At 40.6% G+C, this 17826-nt stretch overlaps 1 protein-coding gene across 1 annotated transcript; it reads right to left on the bottom strand.

Annotated features, from left to right (window-relative positions):
* Positions 1–8023: 8023 nt before the first annotated feature.
* LOC128483248 (sulfotransferase 6B1-like) lies at positions 8024–17333 on the bottom strand. The gene is made up of 7 exons (XM_053459376.1): positions 17068–17333; positions 15240–15349; positions 12937–13026; positions 10399–10525; positions 9871–9965; positions 9242–9398; positions 8024–8212 (listed from the first exon to the last, which is right to left on the bottom strand). Exons 1-7 carry the CDS (start codon positions 17285–17287, stop codon positions 8082–8084), a joined length of 930 nt encoding a protein of 309 aa, XP_053315351.1. The 5' UTR covers positions 17288–17333; the 3' UTR covers positions 8024–8081.
* Between the last annotated feature and the right edge of the window lie 493 nt (positions 17334–17826).

Here is a 17826-nt window from a genome sequence, read left to right as displayed (position 1 = left end):
TCGGAGTGTATATTTTTCTGAATGGAGTTTCCTGCTTATAATCCCAGCGAGAGAAAAAGAGGGCAGAACTTTCAAGGGAGCGACATTGCATTGAATTGCATGACTTAACCACTTAATTGCTGAGGAAGTATGGGGCCTCTATTCATTCCAGTACATTAACTACAACTGCAAGGAAACGGGTTGCAAAACAATTGTAAGAAACACCGAGCACATCACATGTTAGAGATTTCTTATTCGGGATGCAACTTGTAGAAACAGTATTTTAAATATGTTGTGGAAAACTCTGCAGGCTTACATTTAAAAGGACACTCCAGCCATCATATGTACTGTAATTGTTTCTGTAAATCAGATGTGTTATTTTATATACTACTTGTCATGTCCTGTTTATCCATTGTACAGCTCTGCGGAATATGATGGCGCTATATAAAACAATAAATAATAATAGCTAGGAGGTCCCTTTCAATTTTGATGGTGTCCCACTTGCAAATGTATTCTGCAGAATCCATTCATATGCATTTGTCCTTTTGCCATCCTTCAGCTATTTTCTCTTCGGTCGACCCCTACTCCTTGCACCTGATATATAAACCATTGGTCAGTTCCAAAGTGTGCCAAATGTGCTCCTGTCGATTTCAGTTCGATAATTTTTACTATCTGGTTTGGCGGATTTTCTTTTTTGTTTGTTTTGCATTTTTGCCATTATGTCATGTCACGGAATGCACTGTTTGTCTTAAACTAGGTGTCAGCTAATAGCTTAACTTGAACTGGTTTCCCCCCCAAACTTTAGCTCTTTGCCTTTCAACACAAATGCATTGGTACTCCCCTCCCCCCAGCCTGCTATAGCACTGAAAACTTTTTTTTTATTACCGTATTTGCTCGATCATAAGACGACCCTGATTATAAGACGACCCCCCAAAATCTGAATATTAACTTAGGAAAAAAAGAAAAAGCCTGAATATAAGATGACCCCAAATGAAAAAAGTTTTACCAGTAAATGTTAATTCATGTAAACTATTTTTTTTAATAAAAGCTATGATTGAGAAAAATATTTTTTTGTTTTTATTTCTTGTATTTTCCCACCTGTCCCCAGTTACGCACATCTGCCCCCAGGCTTGCCACTCCAATATGGCACTGTGGCCCATGATATGCCTTTTAACCCTCTATATGCCACTGTGCCCCATGGTATGCCTTTTGACCCCCTATGTGCCACTCTGCCTCCAGAAATGCCTTATACCCCTATATCCCATTCTGGCATTTAGGGGGTTAAAATGCATATTATGGGGCAGAGTGGCATATAGGGAGGTATAAGGCATTTCAGGAGGCAGAGTGGCATTAAGGGAGTTAAAAGGCATTGTATAGAACACTCTGCCTCCAGAAATGCCTTATACCCCTATATGCCACTCTGGCATTTAGGTGGTTAAAAGGCATATTATGGGGCAGAGTGCCATATAGGGAGGTATAAGGCATTTCAGGAGGCAGAGTGCTCTATTAAATGCCCCCTTAACGCCACTCCAGAAATGCCCTATGCCCCCATTTAACACACACACACCCTATACCCCCATTTAACTAACACACACACACACACACACACACACCCTATACCCCCATTTCACTAACACACACACACTCTCTCTCTCTCTCTCACCCCTCTCTCCCCTCTCATACCGGTGCTTCCAGCCGGGGCAGCGGGTTGACGTCGCCTTCCGCTGCAGCCGGAAGGAGGTGGAGTAGGCAGCGGGGGTTTGTATGCGTCCGTCGCGTAGACTTTCCCCGGCTGTCAGAGATCAGAGTTCCCCGCACCGGTGCGGGGAGCTCTGATCTCTGACAGTCGGGGAAGGTCTACGCGACGGACGCAGACAACCCCCGCTGCTAGCCACACCTCCTTCCGACTGCAGCGGACGTCAACCCGCTGCCCCGGCAATACAGCAGGAAGCACCGGTAAGTGTGTGTATGATGGGGGGGGTGAGACAGGAGGATCCAGGTCCCCTGCAGCGGTGCGGGGGATCTGGATCTTAGTCTCCTAATCAGACCTCTATTTGAGGTCTGATTAGAAGACGACCCCGATTAGAAGACGAGGGGTATTTTTCAGAGCATTTGCTCTGAAAAAAACCTTGTCTTATAATCGAGCAAATACGGTACATATTGTTTCTCCACAGGGTTAAAAACATAAGCTTTCTGCTACAATGTCAACAATTTATTTAATGATACTGGCGCCCTGCCCACGTGTAGGAATCAAAAAGACAGCCTGCATGTAGGGATCCATGTCTTCCAATTAAAACTTGGACCAAGACCATTAATCCATTACAGTACAGGTAGGAGAGACAAACGTTGTGACCCAACACCCAGGCCCGGTGTGTTTTATTTAGTGCACACATGCATTTATGCACAGGTGAAAGAGCTATGATTAAGTACATGTGTGCATGAAACACATTAGGCCTGGACGAGCGAATGGCGTGCGTCTGGACATCCTGCTGGGGTGGGCCGATGTTTGTTTAAAACCATGAATATTAACCCCTTAAGGACTAAAGCTGTTTAAGCTTAAACTATGGCATAATGAGAAACTACTTGTTGTGGACTCTGCTTGATCGTTTGACAATACAAACAATATAATGCATTGTATGTGTCCCCCATTAAAAGGACCATTGTCCTCAATTGTGGAGGAACGTCCAGTTCTTGGTAATGGTCTCTAGAAGAATAATAGACTATGATAGCTCAAGGCAACATTCTCTGAATGCTCTTTACTTAAATGATTGTTGCATTATATTATCTATTTATTCTATGCTACAATCCTAGAAAGAACTGTCATGATTAACTCATATAATGTAGTGGATGCATGGAAGGGTAACCCAGCAGAGGTGGTTAGTTTCTTTGTTTAAGCACTTAATGAGTTAATCTGCGGTTGATTTAATGTGTTTCTTTGTGCATGCCCTCTGTATCTGTTCTGGTTAGAGGTGTCATCCTTAGTTATAGGAATTCCATTCCTATCTTAAGTGGGGGGGTTTCCATCACCTTTACCCCACCATAACTTATTGGCACATCAAAGATGGGACCCGATTCTTGGGGATGATGTCATATAATCAGTCATGTGGTCAGAGGGGCGTTTGCTTGCAAAAGTCTGATTTAGGGACAATGCAGCGACCTCAAAGCAGAACTCCATGATATACTCTGATCGGAACAACATCATAAAAACCATCTGGATTTAAGGAGTTCCCACAGGCCTACTTATTGGAGAAACTCGTGAGTGAGGGTCCTGTGTTTAAGTCCCATTGTTTTTAAGAACTGTTTGCTGTTTTATTTTTCTTTTGTATGTCTTGTTTTTTGTAATTCTGGCACTGTGTAATCTTTGTATTTTTGTTATTAAAATATTCATAATCTAAGTCTGTCTTTGGGCTCTAGTATCGATATCCACAAACCCTAAGAGAGGATAACACGTTACCGTATTGTTATTGAGTTCTACAGAATATATATATATATGTTGTTTGCCCGGGGTGGGTTGATATATATATAGAGATAAATGTTCTAATTCGGATTTCTCACGAATCCGGTATCAAAATCGTGAGTGGTGGCAGATTACCTGGGGGGATACAGGCAGGATTTGGGGGTTAATTTGGTGTAATTTATGCCTTGTTAAGGTGTCAAGTTAGTAAATCCAGAGGCCTGGTGCTATTAACCCCTTCATGCCCATGCCCTCCACACAGTCACGGCTTGGCAAGTAGTCCTGACCGTGACAAGAACAACTTCATGTTTGCAGCATTATCAGCAAATCTATAATTCACCAAATGTTTATTTAGCTAGTGGTACATTAAAGTTGAGTAATTAAATGTGCAGATACCTTTTTGCTATTGATATTGCTTCCCTAAAGGTGTAATAATATTTGTTTAACCTTTTGTGTGGATATTGGTGAAGGAATTAACTGTTATAGTAGTTATACATTGAGAAGTAAGTCTCATTTAATCTCCAAACTTGTAGGAGAAAATGCATTCCTTTCAACATCTCAGATGCCCAAGTCAGGACACAGGGAGTGTGTTTATACATAAAGGATGATAGCCAGCCCCAGAAGGGGCCATGAACACCCACCCACCGTTACCAGAGTTCCATCTCATGATGGTAGCAGCAGCACAGACCTCTGTGCCAGTCAAGGGAGATCTCCCCAGTATGCCCATTGTCCTCACTGCCCTCTATGTATATCTAACCATTGGTATGTTATGTACTGTCCTCTACCTATGCTTTGTGTGCGATCTAAATGTATTTACTGCTACATATATTACGAATTTACTAAGTGTAGCCAGAGTTTTTCAGAAAAAAACTCACCTATATACAGTGAAGTATTACGGCTCATCGGTTAGGAAGGCATGTTAAGGACTTTGTTCAACTTAAATAATAAATATTTTTTATATTTTATATATATATATTTTATATATTTTTATCTTTTACTTATAAATAAATTAAATAATATAATATTAAGCATTTTTTCTTATGTATTATTATTATTAATTTGCAAGTTTTTTATTTGTTATACGTATCAGAACTATCACCTGGTGTAGAATCTCCATGTGTGTTGTAATTTCCACCTATTGCATCTGCTCCCTGTGTTGGCTAATCATGGGATAATTGGTGGGCGTGAGTATAGATCAATCTCCAGACAAGTTCATTTGTATATAAGGTTTGGTAGCGGCTACATACTTCCAAGCCATGATTAAGAACCGTAAGGTTTGAAACGCGTTGGCGTATCTCCTTTCTATCACTTAAACTCCTATTTTTGTGGAGCAGGATTCCTCCTTGTATCGTTATTAATATAATGTCAGTGTCAGTGTGCCTACAAGCACAGCTTAGTCATGTGAATGAATACTATGAAATACATGTAACGCATAGGATAGGTTTTGAAACATTCCTCTTACTCCCTCAGTAATATTTCAACATATATATATATAAAAACTACATATTGCAATCCACAATTACATCATCCAGGCCAAGGCATTTAGTAAGACATTTCAGAATGAAAACACTGCCAACAGAACCAACGGATGATATAAAGTTTGAAGAGATTTGCAATCTTAGTCATATAGTGGTAATACGATTTCATTACTTTACTGCTTGGCTCTAATTATTTCTGCTTGACAAGGAAACATTGGTGGCTTTGGGTTTTGCCCCATGGTTAAAACACAATCCTTTGCCCTTTGCATACTGCGTTGCTGTTTCATTCAGCCTTTGAAACAGCTTGTGATATTAAAGCATACATCATACTCTTAAAGAAGAACTCCCACCAAAATAGCATTATTAGTATCACATTAAAAAATTAGTTTTCAAATATAGTATTTTCCAGTTTTTTTTTTAAATCTAGGTTTTACAAAATATAATGTTTTTATTATGGATGTGCATTTCGGGTATGTTAGGTAATCTACTATACAAACAATATGACCTCTTATCTTGCTGCTTTGTGGCCATCGGAAAATAAATAAATAAAATATAAGTTTTATTCAGTACTCTCTAAAAGAATTTTTGAAGGGCACTATGATGGACTGTGATTTTGGACCATGAAGAAACATTCGGTGGTGGGACACTATTACAAACAGGACTTGATGAACATTTTTAGCTGCAGAGGGTTTTGCATCGCATTGTAGTGATTTTTGATGTCACTTCTGTGGCCAGAAGGCTAGTTAAAAGATCACTTTACCCACAGCTGAATGTTACCTTTTATTTGATGAGTCTTTTGCACCCTAATGCATAGAGGTATTTCTCAGAAACCATTCTATACAGTTGGCAATCCTAAATGCCATCAAACAAAAATGCGAGACTCTAATCTCCATCTGACTCCAGTATTTGCTCGTACAAGATTTCTAGGTGGTCTTATACGACTTAACTGATGACTACAAAAATATTTACTTCCATTTGGTAGGTGTAATTTTTAGTCATTTCCTCCTTTTCATTCAAACCACACAGTTGCATTCCAAAAAATGAATGTGGCCCTGCCAATGCATTCCAGATGTGATCAAAATTACAGACGTGAGACATGAAATGCAAGTAGAGCCAGTATCTGTTCCCTTTGTCTGACTGCAGGGTTAAGGCAGAGATTTTAACAACGCAAGCACATTTTAATATGTATTCTTTAGCTAAAAGAAAAAAATAACAAAAAAGTGAACATACCTTTAGGGGAAGCTGCAGTGCACAGCCCCATAATTGTTGCATACGTTTTAGCTGCTTCAAAATCACAGTTTCCCACTGAAACCAGCATTGTAAAAAGTACATACACACTGGCACATTAATTAAAAGGAGCACTCACCTGTCATATGCGTTAACGTGCATATAAAGGCCAGAGTGTCCCTTCAACTTTGATTTTTAGAAAAAGCTATTTACAATGATGCTCATTGGTGTGTGTGTGCTCTCTATATAGTGTTTATTAGACTTGGGCGCTGGCCCGTTCCTGGGTTCTTTTCGGGCGAATATTCGTGTTCATTTTTTATTTCTTCGGTTTTTTTTTTAGCAGAGGTTAATCCTGGGTTAATGTGGTAACAGTATGCAGCAGCTTCGGCGTAGGGGCCTCATCTGGCATCAGCCAATAAAGAACAACTAAAGAGTCCCACAAACAGACCTTTAACTTGGCCTGGGAAGACCATTTGTCTCCTGGCGGCAGGGGCCTCATCTGACATCAACCATTGCAGGGCAGCTGCCCTTTAATGGTTGATGCCAGAGGAGCTCCCGGCCGGCAACCAATAGAGTAACTCATACAGAGCTGCCCTTCTGGTTGATGCCAGAGGAGCTCCCTGCCAACTACCAATAGAGTCGCTCCTACGGACCTGACTCCGAAACTTAGCCTAGAGAGGCTCCAGGAGTTAAAGGTTCGCACTAGCGACTCTATTGGTCACTGGCAGGGGCCTCATCTGGCATCAACCAATGAAGGGCAGCTGAATATGAATGTACAAGTCTAGTGTACTGTGTTCTCTACACTATTTCCACCCCTCCAACTGGGGGGGTCAGACTCAACTCAATGCCTATAATTTTAAAACACTCTAAAGAAAATTTAGGGCATGATTTGCAGTGTATAGGTATTATAGGTATTGAGTTAGTCCCCCCCCCCCCCGAATGGTGCTGCAGGGGACCTGGATCTTCCTCTTCAGCAGCCAGTGGATGTCTGCGCGATGCGCATTGACAACTTCCGCTGGAGCTTCTATGACGGAGCACCGGCGTGAAAAGGTTAGGAGAAAAGGTTAGAAGTTGGTGGTCAGACAGAGGGAAGGGAGAGATGGAGAAATATGAAAAGGAGCATGATCTGGAGAAAACCAGATCAAGTGAGTGTCCCTCAGTGTGTGTAGGGGTATTAGTACACTGAGAAAGACCAGAAGAGGATGTCAACTGTGAAGTGGATCATTTAGTAAGTACAATTACACATGTGCAGCCCACAATAGGTATCTGTAGATTCAAACAAACACACAGGGGAGGCCTAGGGGGCAAGTCTAGTCAAGTGGCCCATTGTTCCACTGAATAAGCCCACCATCCATGCCCATCTTTTCCTGATTTTCTAACATATTGATGTAATGTGACGAGATTGGGAGTACATCACTACACTAAAAAAAGTCATCATACACGGGACACCTAAAGCCACAATTTAGTGCCACTTATCCTTTTTAATAGGCTATGCACATATCAGCCTGATAGGCACTCATAAATCTTGCAGCATTCACACACCTCACAATCAGGCAGTCAGAAGAGTTGCAGCATTCATCAGTATACACACACACACACACATGTACTCACACAAAAACATCACTCAGACATGGGTGTATTGACATTAGTGAGTGGTTGTCTGACGTTGATGGACACTGATCTTCTGTGTGGGACTGGAAGTGGTAGGGTGGGAAGTAAGTGGAGCATTCCTTAATGTGCTTCCCCCGTGTCTCAGGGGAAAAAAAACAGAGAGTTTCCAGGTATGAATTTATCTTGTTGAATGTTAAACAATATCAGCTTTAGAAATTCACATTGAAATTAATAGTTCAGTTGTTCACAAAATCAGCAGGCACATGAAAACTAATTGTATGTAAGATATTTAATGCAAAAGAGAGGTCATACATATAATAATAATAATACTTTCAAAATTTGCAATATTTATCATAATTAAGCATCTGTCCTAGTTTTGTTCCAGCAAGGCACTCTTCAAATTTGGCATCTACCTCTTTGCTCTGCTCTTCAGTAAAATGGTTTCTCCAATCACCTATTTCTCCTTTGAAATAAGAAGAGAAGATTGTGTTCAGTCAATTAAAGCCAGGCTATTTAGAGCCAAGTGGTATACAAGGACCCAATGTTCTAATCATAATGGGATGCTTTTAGTAACATTATATAAAAAAATATATATTTTTGCTGTGTACAGTCACACTGTGATTAAATGTGGCTCTGAATTTTGAGGTAGTGTTAATCTAAAGTTAATCAGGCTCAGCAAACTCATATCTACTTTTATTTCCCAAGCATTTTTTAAAATTGAGATTCTTACAATGAACATTAAGAAGAAAAACAAAAACTAAACATGAAGCATAAAAACAAATTAGCAAAGCACAAAGGCAAAGGGAGACAAAACTGGACACATCCTTTGTACATCCCCTACATCCTAGAGGTCTCCAGCTAAGCCCATCCGGTTCTCCTCTCCTTTCTAAATCCTGCCAGTTACATAAACCCTGTCGTTCTACTTGAACTCAACAAGACAAACATATATGGAAACCGATGAGATACATCCAAATTCTCCTTTATTTCTCTCTCTTATTTTTTATTCTGTCTTTCCATCTTCCCTTTTTCTTCTTATTTCTTTTTTTACCCCCTTAGAGCTGTGCACACTGTGTAGGGATGACCCACAAGGGAAGTTGTGATGTCACTGGTGACATCATCAGCAGGGTTCCCCTGTACAGCACTCAAGGGGTTTCCCTGTACAAGAATCACAAAAATCCTAGAGGGAGCCCTGTCATTACCGCTTGCAGTCCCCTAACAAGGGAACAAAGGGGGAGCTGGGGGGGGGTCATGTGAAAGCAGAGGACGATGGGACTGATCCTTGTGGGAATTCACATGCTGAGTGGAAGACGGACTAGAGTGCAGCATGTGCACTCTGATTGGACCTTACTCGAAGCCCAGCATGACCAACAATTCCCACCGTGACACGGACATTTTTTATATATATATATATATATATATATATATATATATATATATATATATATATATATATATATATATATATATAAAGGAAAATAGAGACAGTGCTAACCTTTGCGGAAGAAAACATTCCCAAGTTTGCCATGGGAATCACCAGATTTCTCTTTCATAGATTTAAAAGTGGTTTTGCTTTCAATCAAAGCTAATTGTTCCTCCGTCAATGAAAGCCCAAAGAAATCAGATATTCTTTTGAGTTGCGAGAGATAATCCTAGGAATGAAAATAGTTAAAGGTTATTTAATATGGCCTGTCAAATAAAAAGTAACATGATAATCACTATATGGGCATTTATGAGAGAAAATGATAGAATAATAAGTCATGTCAAACAGACAGAACTATAATCATGACCAAACTGTCTATGTACTCAAATAAATCAATTAGTTTAAGCCAAGGTTTTAATGACAATTTAATAATTTAAGAATATTACAAAGAAACATACAGGTTATCTGTGTGCTATGTCCAGTAATAGGTTAATGTACAGTGCTGGATAATTTGATTGTGATATTAATAATAAATGGGTTTTTTTAAATGCCATTTTGTTTCCTTTTACTCTGTTGTACAGCTTTGAAGCATATTTTTCATGCAAATTCCCCACATTGTTGTATAGCAGTGTATACAGTTTTACTGCAAAAAAAGCCTAAAAAAATACACCTGCTAATAAAAGAAATCTATTTTCATTTACCTCTTTCATTTCTTCAAATGTTATTGCCATGATATTTTCATCATCTATACGTTTGTTCCAATCAACCGCATGGTCAAAATATGATCCATAGCAAACTAGCACAAAGAGAATTTTTTTTTTTTTGTAAATAAAGATAGTATGGATATTAGGACAAAAAAAATTACTATGGAAATACAGCTAGTTAAATCAGGGCTTAAATTGCTGCTACTGTAATTATATATGCCATATTAAATAAAAATAACAAAAAGGGCACAAATATATTGTATGTTGTGCATCCTGAAGGCAGTATATACAAAGTATCATACAACATCAAACCATATACAATAAGAATGCTTAGAATTTTAAAAGGAATTGGTCGCTTTGCGTATAGTACAACTAATAAACCTATTTAATGATGTTTCTATATTAAAATAAGCCATTCAGCCTAGAGCAGCCACCATACTATTCAAAGGATCTCCAACAAAAAATAAAATAAAAAATCAAGTAACATCCGTTAAAGTAAATAAAAATTATGATAAGATAGTGTACCTTTTCCATCCATATATGCCCGGAAAAACTCATCCCAAGTACTAAAAGAAGGAAGCACTGGATTACTGTTAGAGAAATGAAAATATGACACAGCTGTATCTTTTGGATTCCGAAGAATTAGTAAAAACTGCGAAAAAGAAAAAAACATAAAGAATGGGTAAACAAAAATATGAATTTTGGTGAAGTGGTTGAGAAGACATCTTCTAAAGAAACTAATGTAAGGTTCCGGCTATCTGGACAATTGTATTTGGTTGCTCTGGTGTCACGACCACTTGCCATACTCTGTATCCCCTACTGATTACTTTGGAACATGTCTGGCGGATGTATATTATTATGAATGAAACTGCCGATTTCCATATGATAATATAGTTGTGTTTAATTAAAGTCACTTAAATTATAATATTATTAAGATGCAACCTGGAGGTTAAGATGATTATTTTTGACTCTACAAGTAGTCACTATTACTTAAAGCCAGATTCCATGAACAAATCGTATAATAAACATGGGTTACTGATTACAAGTTGCTGTTAACACTAGAAAGAAATAACCACTCCCTTGACCAAAGTTAACAAACATATGCTTATCTTTAAGGTGTGTTGTGTAAAGGCACAGTTGCCTTTATTAGAATATCTAGAGTCTATCTATCTAGAGCAGGGGTCGACAAATCCCAGGCACCAGGTCGCCTAGGAGTTTGTCAGCCACAAAAAAATGCCTCCGCGTCACCACGCGGGGGCGCTGCTGCTTCTGTCTGTCCAGGAGTCTGGGCAGACAGCACAGCCACTCAGAGCCCGCCCCCGAACCTGAGATCACTCCCACGGAGTGATCCTGTAGGCTGAAACCGCGATTGCAGGAAAACCTGCAATAGCGTTTTCAGCTGTCACAGGCAGCTTCAGGAAAGGGGTTTCAGTGTTTCACAACACCCCCCTGCTGCCTGATCGCTCCATGAGAGCGACAGGGCAGCGTTAACCCCTTCAATGCCGCGATCGCGGCATTTAGGGGTTAATTCCCGTTTTGTAAGGGGCTCTGCTGCTGGTGGTCTGCCTGGAAGCCCAGACAGGCCAGCAACAGCAAAAACGAGCCCCCCACAAGCCCTTTGATGACTCCTCTAGGCACGGAAGCCTACAGCGGTCATCAGAGACTCCCCCTGCAATAGCTGGTCTATAGACCAGCAATTGCGTCCCAGCTGCCAGAGGCAGCTTCAGGGACAGGGGGAGAGGGTTCTTCGGTCTCCACATGAGTGTGGGGACCTGACACAACACTCCCCTGCTGCCTGATCGCTCCATGAGAGCGACAGTGCAGCGTTAACCCCTTCAATGCCGCGATCGCGGCATTTAGGGGTTAATTCCCGTTTTGTAAGGGGCTCTGCTGCTGGTGGTCTGCCTGGAAGCCCATGCAGGCCAGCAACAGCAAAAACGAGCCCCCACAAGCCCTTTGATGATTCCTGTAGGCATGGAAGCCTACAGCAGTCATCAGAGACTCCCCCCTGCAATGGCTGGTCTATAGACCAGCAATTGCTTCCCAGCTGCCAGAGGCTGCTTCAGAGACAGGGGGAGAGGGTTCTTTGGTCTCCACATGAGTGTGGAGACCAGCCCCACACCCCCCTGCTGCCTGATCGCTCCATGAGAGCGACAGTGCAGCGTTAACCCCTTCAATTCCACAATTGTGTATAACACATTCGTGGCATTGCAGGGGTTAACATTTGTCCCCACAATCTTGTGGGGACTAAATATCAGTCAATGCTGTGCTCCAATGGAAAATCAGCATTGAAAGCGTTAAATATATATATATATATATATATATATATAAAAAAACAAAAAAAAAACAGCACTGACCTGAAAGTCCAGGGTTCCTCCAGGTCAAATGCTGTGAGTTTAGTAAGTGGGCTGATGATGATCAGATCACTCCTAACCTACTGTTAGTTTAAAAAAAAATCCTGGCTCCTAACTTTTTTAGCTGGCGCCTAGATTCACAACAAATTTGTCAAGCCCTGATCTAGAGGCTGTCTAATGTTGTGCATCCTGTAGAAACAATTCTAAGCAAAATTGCAAAAAACAATGGTTGCTTTTTTATATTTTAGTACTAATAAATATTATGTTATCTGTATGAATATGTTGCTTGTCGTTAATGATACAATTTGTGTATAAAATTAAAAGGGTACTTATGGTTAAATAAAAGGGTTAATGAGCAACTCTCTTAGCTATGTCAGCAACATGACCAGGATAATCTAAAAACACTGATTGGTAAATAATTATTTTTCGTCTATAAAAAACTTTATTCAAAAACATGAATGTGTCCCCACACCCTAAAACTTAAAAAGTAAATGTAGTTACCATGCATTAACCTCTAGTCTGGCTGACCTGGCTACACCTTGATCGTTAACTGTAGCTTTTAATGGCTGTATTAGTTTGTTAATGCTACATTTATTCATCTAAATCAGAGTTGGGTCAAGGTGGTATAATACATTTATGGTAAATAAAAATACAATGGAAGAGACATAATGTATTGCCAAAAAGAGTCATAAATGATCGTTAGACTCACCTTTGTTTTCTTTTCAAAATACGATTTGGGGACATCATCATAATACATATGAGTTGAGAAGAGTCTTGGTGAAGGTTGTCCTTTCAGATACTGTAAGGGAACAATGTTACCAACAAGTTTTCTTACATAATAATCATACAAATTATTAAGGAAGTACCAATGGAGCTGATGACATCTAGCCAAGCTCCAGAATAAGTCAACGGGAGTAGCAGCAGCCAATGGCGAGTATGATATGTTGAGCCAACATGGCATGAGTTGCTGTTTCAGTGACTTCAATGGGAATGCTATTGAGCAAGTCCAAGAAGGTTGCATAAAAATGTTCCCTGGCTTCACCGGAGGCAGACAGGAGATAACATGAATGAGGCAGAAGTCTTATTATCTAACTCCTATAACTAAACAATGCATGCGCTTGCTTGCATGTAGTAAAATGCATATCAAAATGCTCAGACATGCATAAAAAAATATCAAATGGGGACTAGACTGTTCTTTTAAAGCCTACTACCGTGTTTCCCCGATAGTAAGACACCCCCGATTGTAAGACGTATCGGGGGTTTCAGAGGGGTCGGCTAATATAAGCCGTACCCCGAAAGTAAGACATATGTCTTACTTTCGGGGAAACACGGGGGATTTGCCGGGTCCGCCACTCTAAGGGGCCGGGAAGTCCCCACCAAGGCCGGCCTTACGTGTCTGCGGCCGCACAGGATTTAAATTAAAACATCGGGGTTTTTTTTTAACTTTATTTAACATCCTCCATGTTAAATAAAGTTAAAAAAAACTTTATTTAACATGGAGGATGTTAAATAAAGTTGAAAAAAACCCCCGATGTTTTTATTTAAACCCTGTGCGGCCGCAGACCCCTAAGGCCGGCCCCTTAGAGCAGGGCCGACCTTTGGGGTGTGCGACCGCACAGGGCGCCACACTCCAGGGGGTGCCAACCTGCGGCACCCGGCACCCCTCCAGAGACGGACAGTAATGTCCGCCGCTGGAGGAGCAGGCTCGCAAGGGAGCGGTATCGGAGGTCTTTAACAGACCTCCGGCTCCCTTGAGTGATTTTAAGCCGGGTTCAACCCGGCTTAAAATCACTCAAGGGAGCCGGAGGTCTGTTAATGACCTCCGATACCGCTCCCTTGTGATCTGCGCGGCAACAGCTGTTGTGCGCCGGGGTTTCTTGTCAGATCCCGGTGCACAACACTGAAGCCGCGCCCACCGCTGTCCGTGCCCTCTGACCCGGAAGGAGACAAGAACTGAAGAAGAGGAGCGAAGAGGAGGAAAAGAAGCTGAAAGAAGAAAGGAAAGGTAGGAAAGCATTAAGTGAGAGTGGATTGGTGTATATGTGTGTGTGGATTGGTGTATGTGTGTGTGGATTGGTGTATATGTGTGTGGATTGGTGTATATGTGTGTGGATTGGTGTATATGTGTGTGGATTGGTATATGTGTGTGGATTAGTGTATATGTGTGTGGATTTGTGTATACGTGTGGATTGGTGTATATGTGTGTGGATTGGTATACGTGTGGATTGGTAGGTGTGTTGATTGGTAAGTGTGTGAGAGTGATGGGTGTTATGCTGTACCATTTCCAATGTCTTTTTCATGATCTAATTATGCTCTAAAAGTACATCATAACTCCCATCACTCTCAATTTTTTCCCAATATAAGACATACCCCGAAAGTAAGACATAGTGGGGCTTTTAGGGATAAAAAGAAAGTAAGACACTGTCTTACTTTCGGGGAAACACGGTATATATGAGTATAAATATAAACACAAAATTTGACTGTCAGTCACAATGGGATGTTATATGAGTAATGAAGGGTTAATGTCGATATTTGGAAAAGTTGGAGCACAATTCTTTTCTTTTTTCCTCAAGCTGAACTTCATATGATGAGATCATCTATTTTGAATTCCACTCCAGAGGCCCAGTTAAGTGATAGTACAATTGCTTTGCTCAAAATAAAGTCCAAGGGAAACGAAATACGGTATAAGCACAACATTTACTCTATGACTTTTTTCAGTTTCCAGATTCCACTCATTTTTTAATCCTTTCGATGATAAATCGATTAGACGGAACATATCTGAATTGTGGAATTCACGTTATCGATCTAATGTTTTTAAACTAATACACCAGGCATCCACGGTTTTAACTTTAACTAATTAATTACAGGCTATGTCTATTTCAAGTCAGAGTATTCAAACAAGGAATAGAATTAAGGGAGTAAACACATTGAATTTCTATTTGAATGTATACGGTATTAAAATATAAGTATGATAACTTGGAAGGCAATGGACAACCAGTCGAAGATACAAACCTTTACTTTTTCTGGTTTTCCAAATTCAAGCATTGCATGGTCCACGGTTATTTCTCTATTGTGTACTAAAATTAACATTTCGTGAAGTACCTTAGTTACCCAATTAGTTCCTAAAACACAATAAATAGAAATAAACAGTAAATAAGCATAGTGAATCAGCGTTTGATTGTGTTTAAGATTTGTTAAAAAGGAGTAGATTTTTAATCAATTGGATGTATGGTGCAAATGTATGTGAAATTGGTACAGATAGGTACTCAGTATCCATACTTAATATACAGAGAGGAAGAGGTGGAGCTCAAAGAGGAAAAGTCAGAGCCTAAAAGGCGGTGCCCAAATAAGAAGGGGTGGGGTTTACAGAGAAAGGTGTGGATCATAATCAGAAAGGGGTGGGACAAATTAAGATTAAGGAGCATGGGAGTTTAGTCAGACCTAGGGCAGTACAAAACCTAAATACGCCACTGGCAGCATGACAGGGGTGACTCCAGGCAGCCCTCCAGGGGTTATTTCCAGGGGCATTTGCTGATGGACAGCAGGCCTGGTTGGTGGACTGATTTAGTGAGGGGTTTAGTGAGGGGCCACGGGGTCGCTCCACCCTCTTTTTTTGTAGCAGCAGGACAACGTGTCCATCCCCTGTTATGTTTGAAAGTTGGTAGCAGTTGGTAGCAGTTGGTTGTGGTGCTCACTTAATTTATTCATAGCCGACATGGTAATTAAATATTTGTATTCAGTTGGTGTGTTTGTCTTATTGGAAGGAAGAGCCCCAACATGGGCTCTACATGTGTCATGCTTTTAGTAGAGGTGCATGTGGTGTCAGATCGAGAAAAATTAAATCTGAATAACCAGAGGCTGGTACATTAAATAAACACAAACAATTGGTTGTTTCGATATCGGATTCATCTATGGTTTTATCTGAGATGTGACAGTTCCTTTTTGTACACGTGACCACTTAACACTTGTCCTGGCACTTCACCTTGTGTACCCTCCCGATAAAAAGGGTTAAAAGAAGGAGCATGAATAACTCAAGGTACACGTGAACAATATGCTCATACTAAAACCATTTGTGTTACATTGGAATAGGACCAGCCCACAATAGAGTTTGTTCAGAAATATTTGTTCACACCATGTATATGTAAAAGGGACCTCCCAGCTATCATATACATTTAAGTGCTTATGAAGACTGGAGTGTCCCTTTAAGAGAAATTAGCCATGCAGCATTGTGAACTCTGAGAGTTGAAACACAACTCTCCTGTAAACTTTTAGTGGATTAAGCTCCTTATGTAATTTAACACACCATACAATGCCATAGCAAACTTTTTTATAGTATTCATTATAGGGGCAGTTTAATGTTCCATACTGCACAGCCAATGAGGAATGAAATCACGGTCAGTAATGCCCTTCTGCTGAAATCATTGGGAGCACTTTATGCACATGCGTGCGGGTGGGTCGCCTTAGACCTCCCAGATGTCTCAGACAGGCCAGTGCTGGATGGCCGTGTGTGTACTGTTTGCACACAGGCAAGCAGAAGAAGCGTTTAGCTTCTACTAGCCAAGCCGCCGGGAAGCAGGGACACAGTGGAAACATATAGAAGAATTGGAGAGAAAAAAATAATTTAATTAGAAGTGGCTGGAGTGTCCCTTTAAGTTACAATCTGTGTATCTGTAAATTGTGTTTTAGGAGTTCAACCTGAGAGCCAAAGGGGGGCCATATGCTATTGGCTCAGCATTGAAATCTTTATTTTAAAGGGAATGTTTGCCCGCTTATTATAAAGCAATTCCTGCAACGCAATCAAATAATTTAAACCTAATATTTTTGTTTTAAGGACACTCACCACTCTTGGGATAAGTCACAGCAAGTAGGTCATCCTCCCTAGCTTCCAAAGATTGTAGAGCTTGGAAAGTCTCCTCACTACAGATAGAGCTGGGGTACAGAACCCCTTTATAATTAAACACAAGTTCCTCAGGAGTTTTCTTGGCAGCCTCTGCCGCTATCTTTTGCATTTCTTCCAGGAATTTCTCCCGGTTTGTTTTTGATTCAGTGCCAGCAGACATGTTCCCGGAATGTGATCAAGTAGTTGAAAATACTCTAGTTCTCACAAGGGCTTCCTTTTAGTAGGCAGGGATGCAAGGGGTGTGTTTACAACAAAGAGTAAAAGGGCATGAGCTGAATGTAATTTCTGCTTCCATGGGGCGTGAGCAGGGAATTTACAAAAATGTGAAATGTTAAACCAGAAAATCTATAAGAGCGTGGTTCGTAATCATTGGTCGGAAAGATTAGTCCACTGCTCAGAATTAACCCCTTAAGGACCAGGCTTATTTTTTATTTTATTTTGACCAAGGCAGTTTTACCACTTTTGTGCTGGTATTTGAACCCTTTCCATGCACTGATTCTACTACTATGTCACTCCTGGAGAGACCCTCTTGGAAACGTATTTATTTTTTTAAACCACCTCGCCATCTTGCGAGAGACAAAATCTCTCGCAGTGGCACTTGTGACCGATCTCCGGAGCACTCATTTAAATCGGGCACCTGGTACTATACAGTATAAGGTGGACGTCGACACCCCGGGGAGGGGCGACACGGGGTCCCTG

This window comes from Spea bombifrons, chromosome 3, assembly GCF_027358695.1.
Source record: "Spea bombifrons isolate aSpeBom1 chromosome 3, aSpeBom1.2.pri, whole genome shotgun sequence".
Classification (NCBI taxonomy): Eukaryota; Metazoa; Chordata; class Amphibia; order Anura; family Pelobatidae; genus Spea; species Spea bombifrons.
The sequence above is the reverse complement of the archived record's forward strand: the minus strand, read 5'-3'. Positions and strand labels throughout refer to the sequence as shown.

Coding starts and splice junctions, on each gene's coding strand:
- LOC128483248 (XM_053459376.1), bottom strand. CDS start 17,287: ATGTCTGCTGGCACTGAATCAAAAACAAACCGGGAGAAATTCCTGGAA. Junction 10,526..12,936: donor ATTTTGAAAAGAAAACAAAG/GTGAGTCTAACG, acceptor TCTTTTTCGCAG/TTTTTACTAATTCTTCGGAA. Junction 9,966..10,398: donor GGCATATATGGATGGAAAAG/GTACACTATCTT, acceptor TCTTTGTGCTAG/TTTGCTATGGATCATATTTT.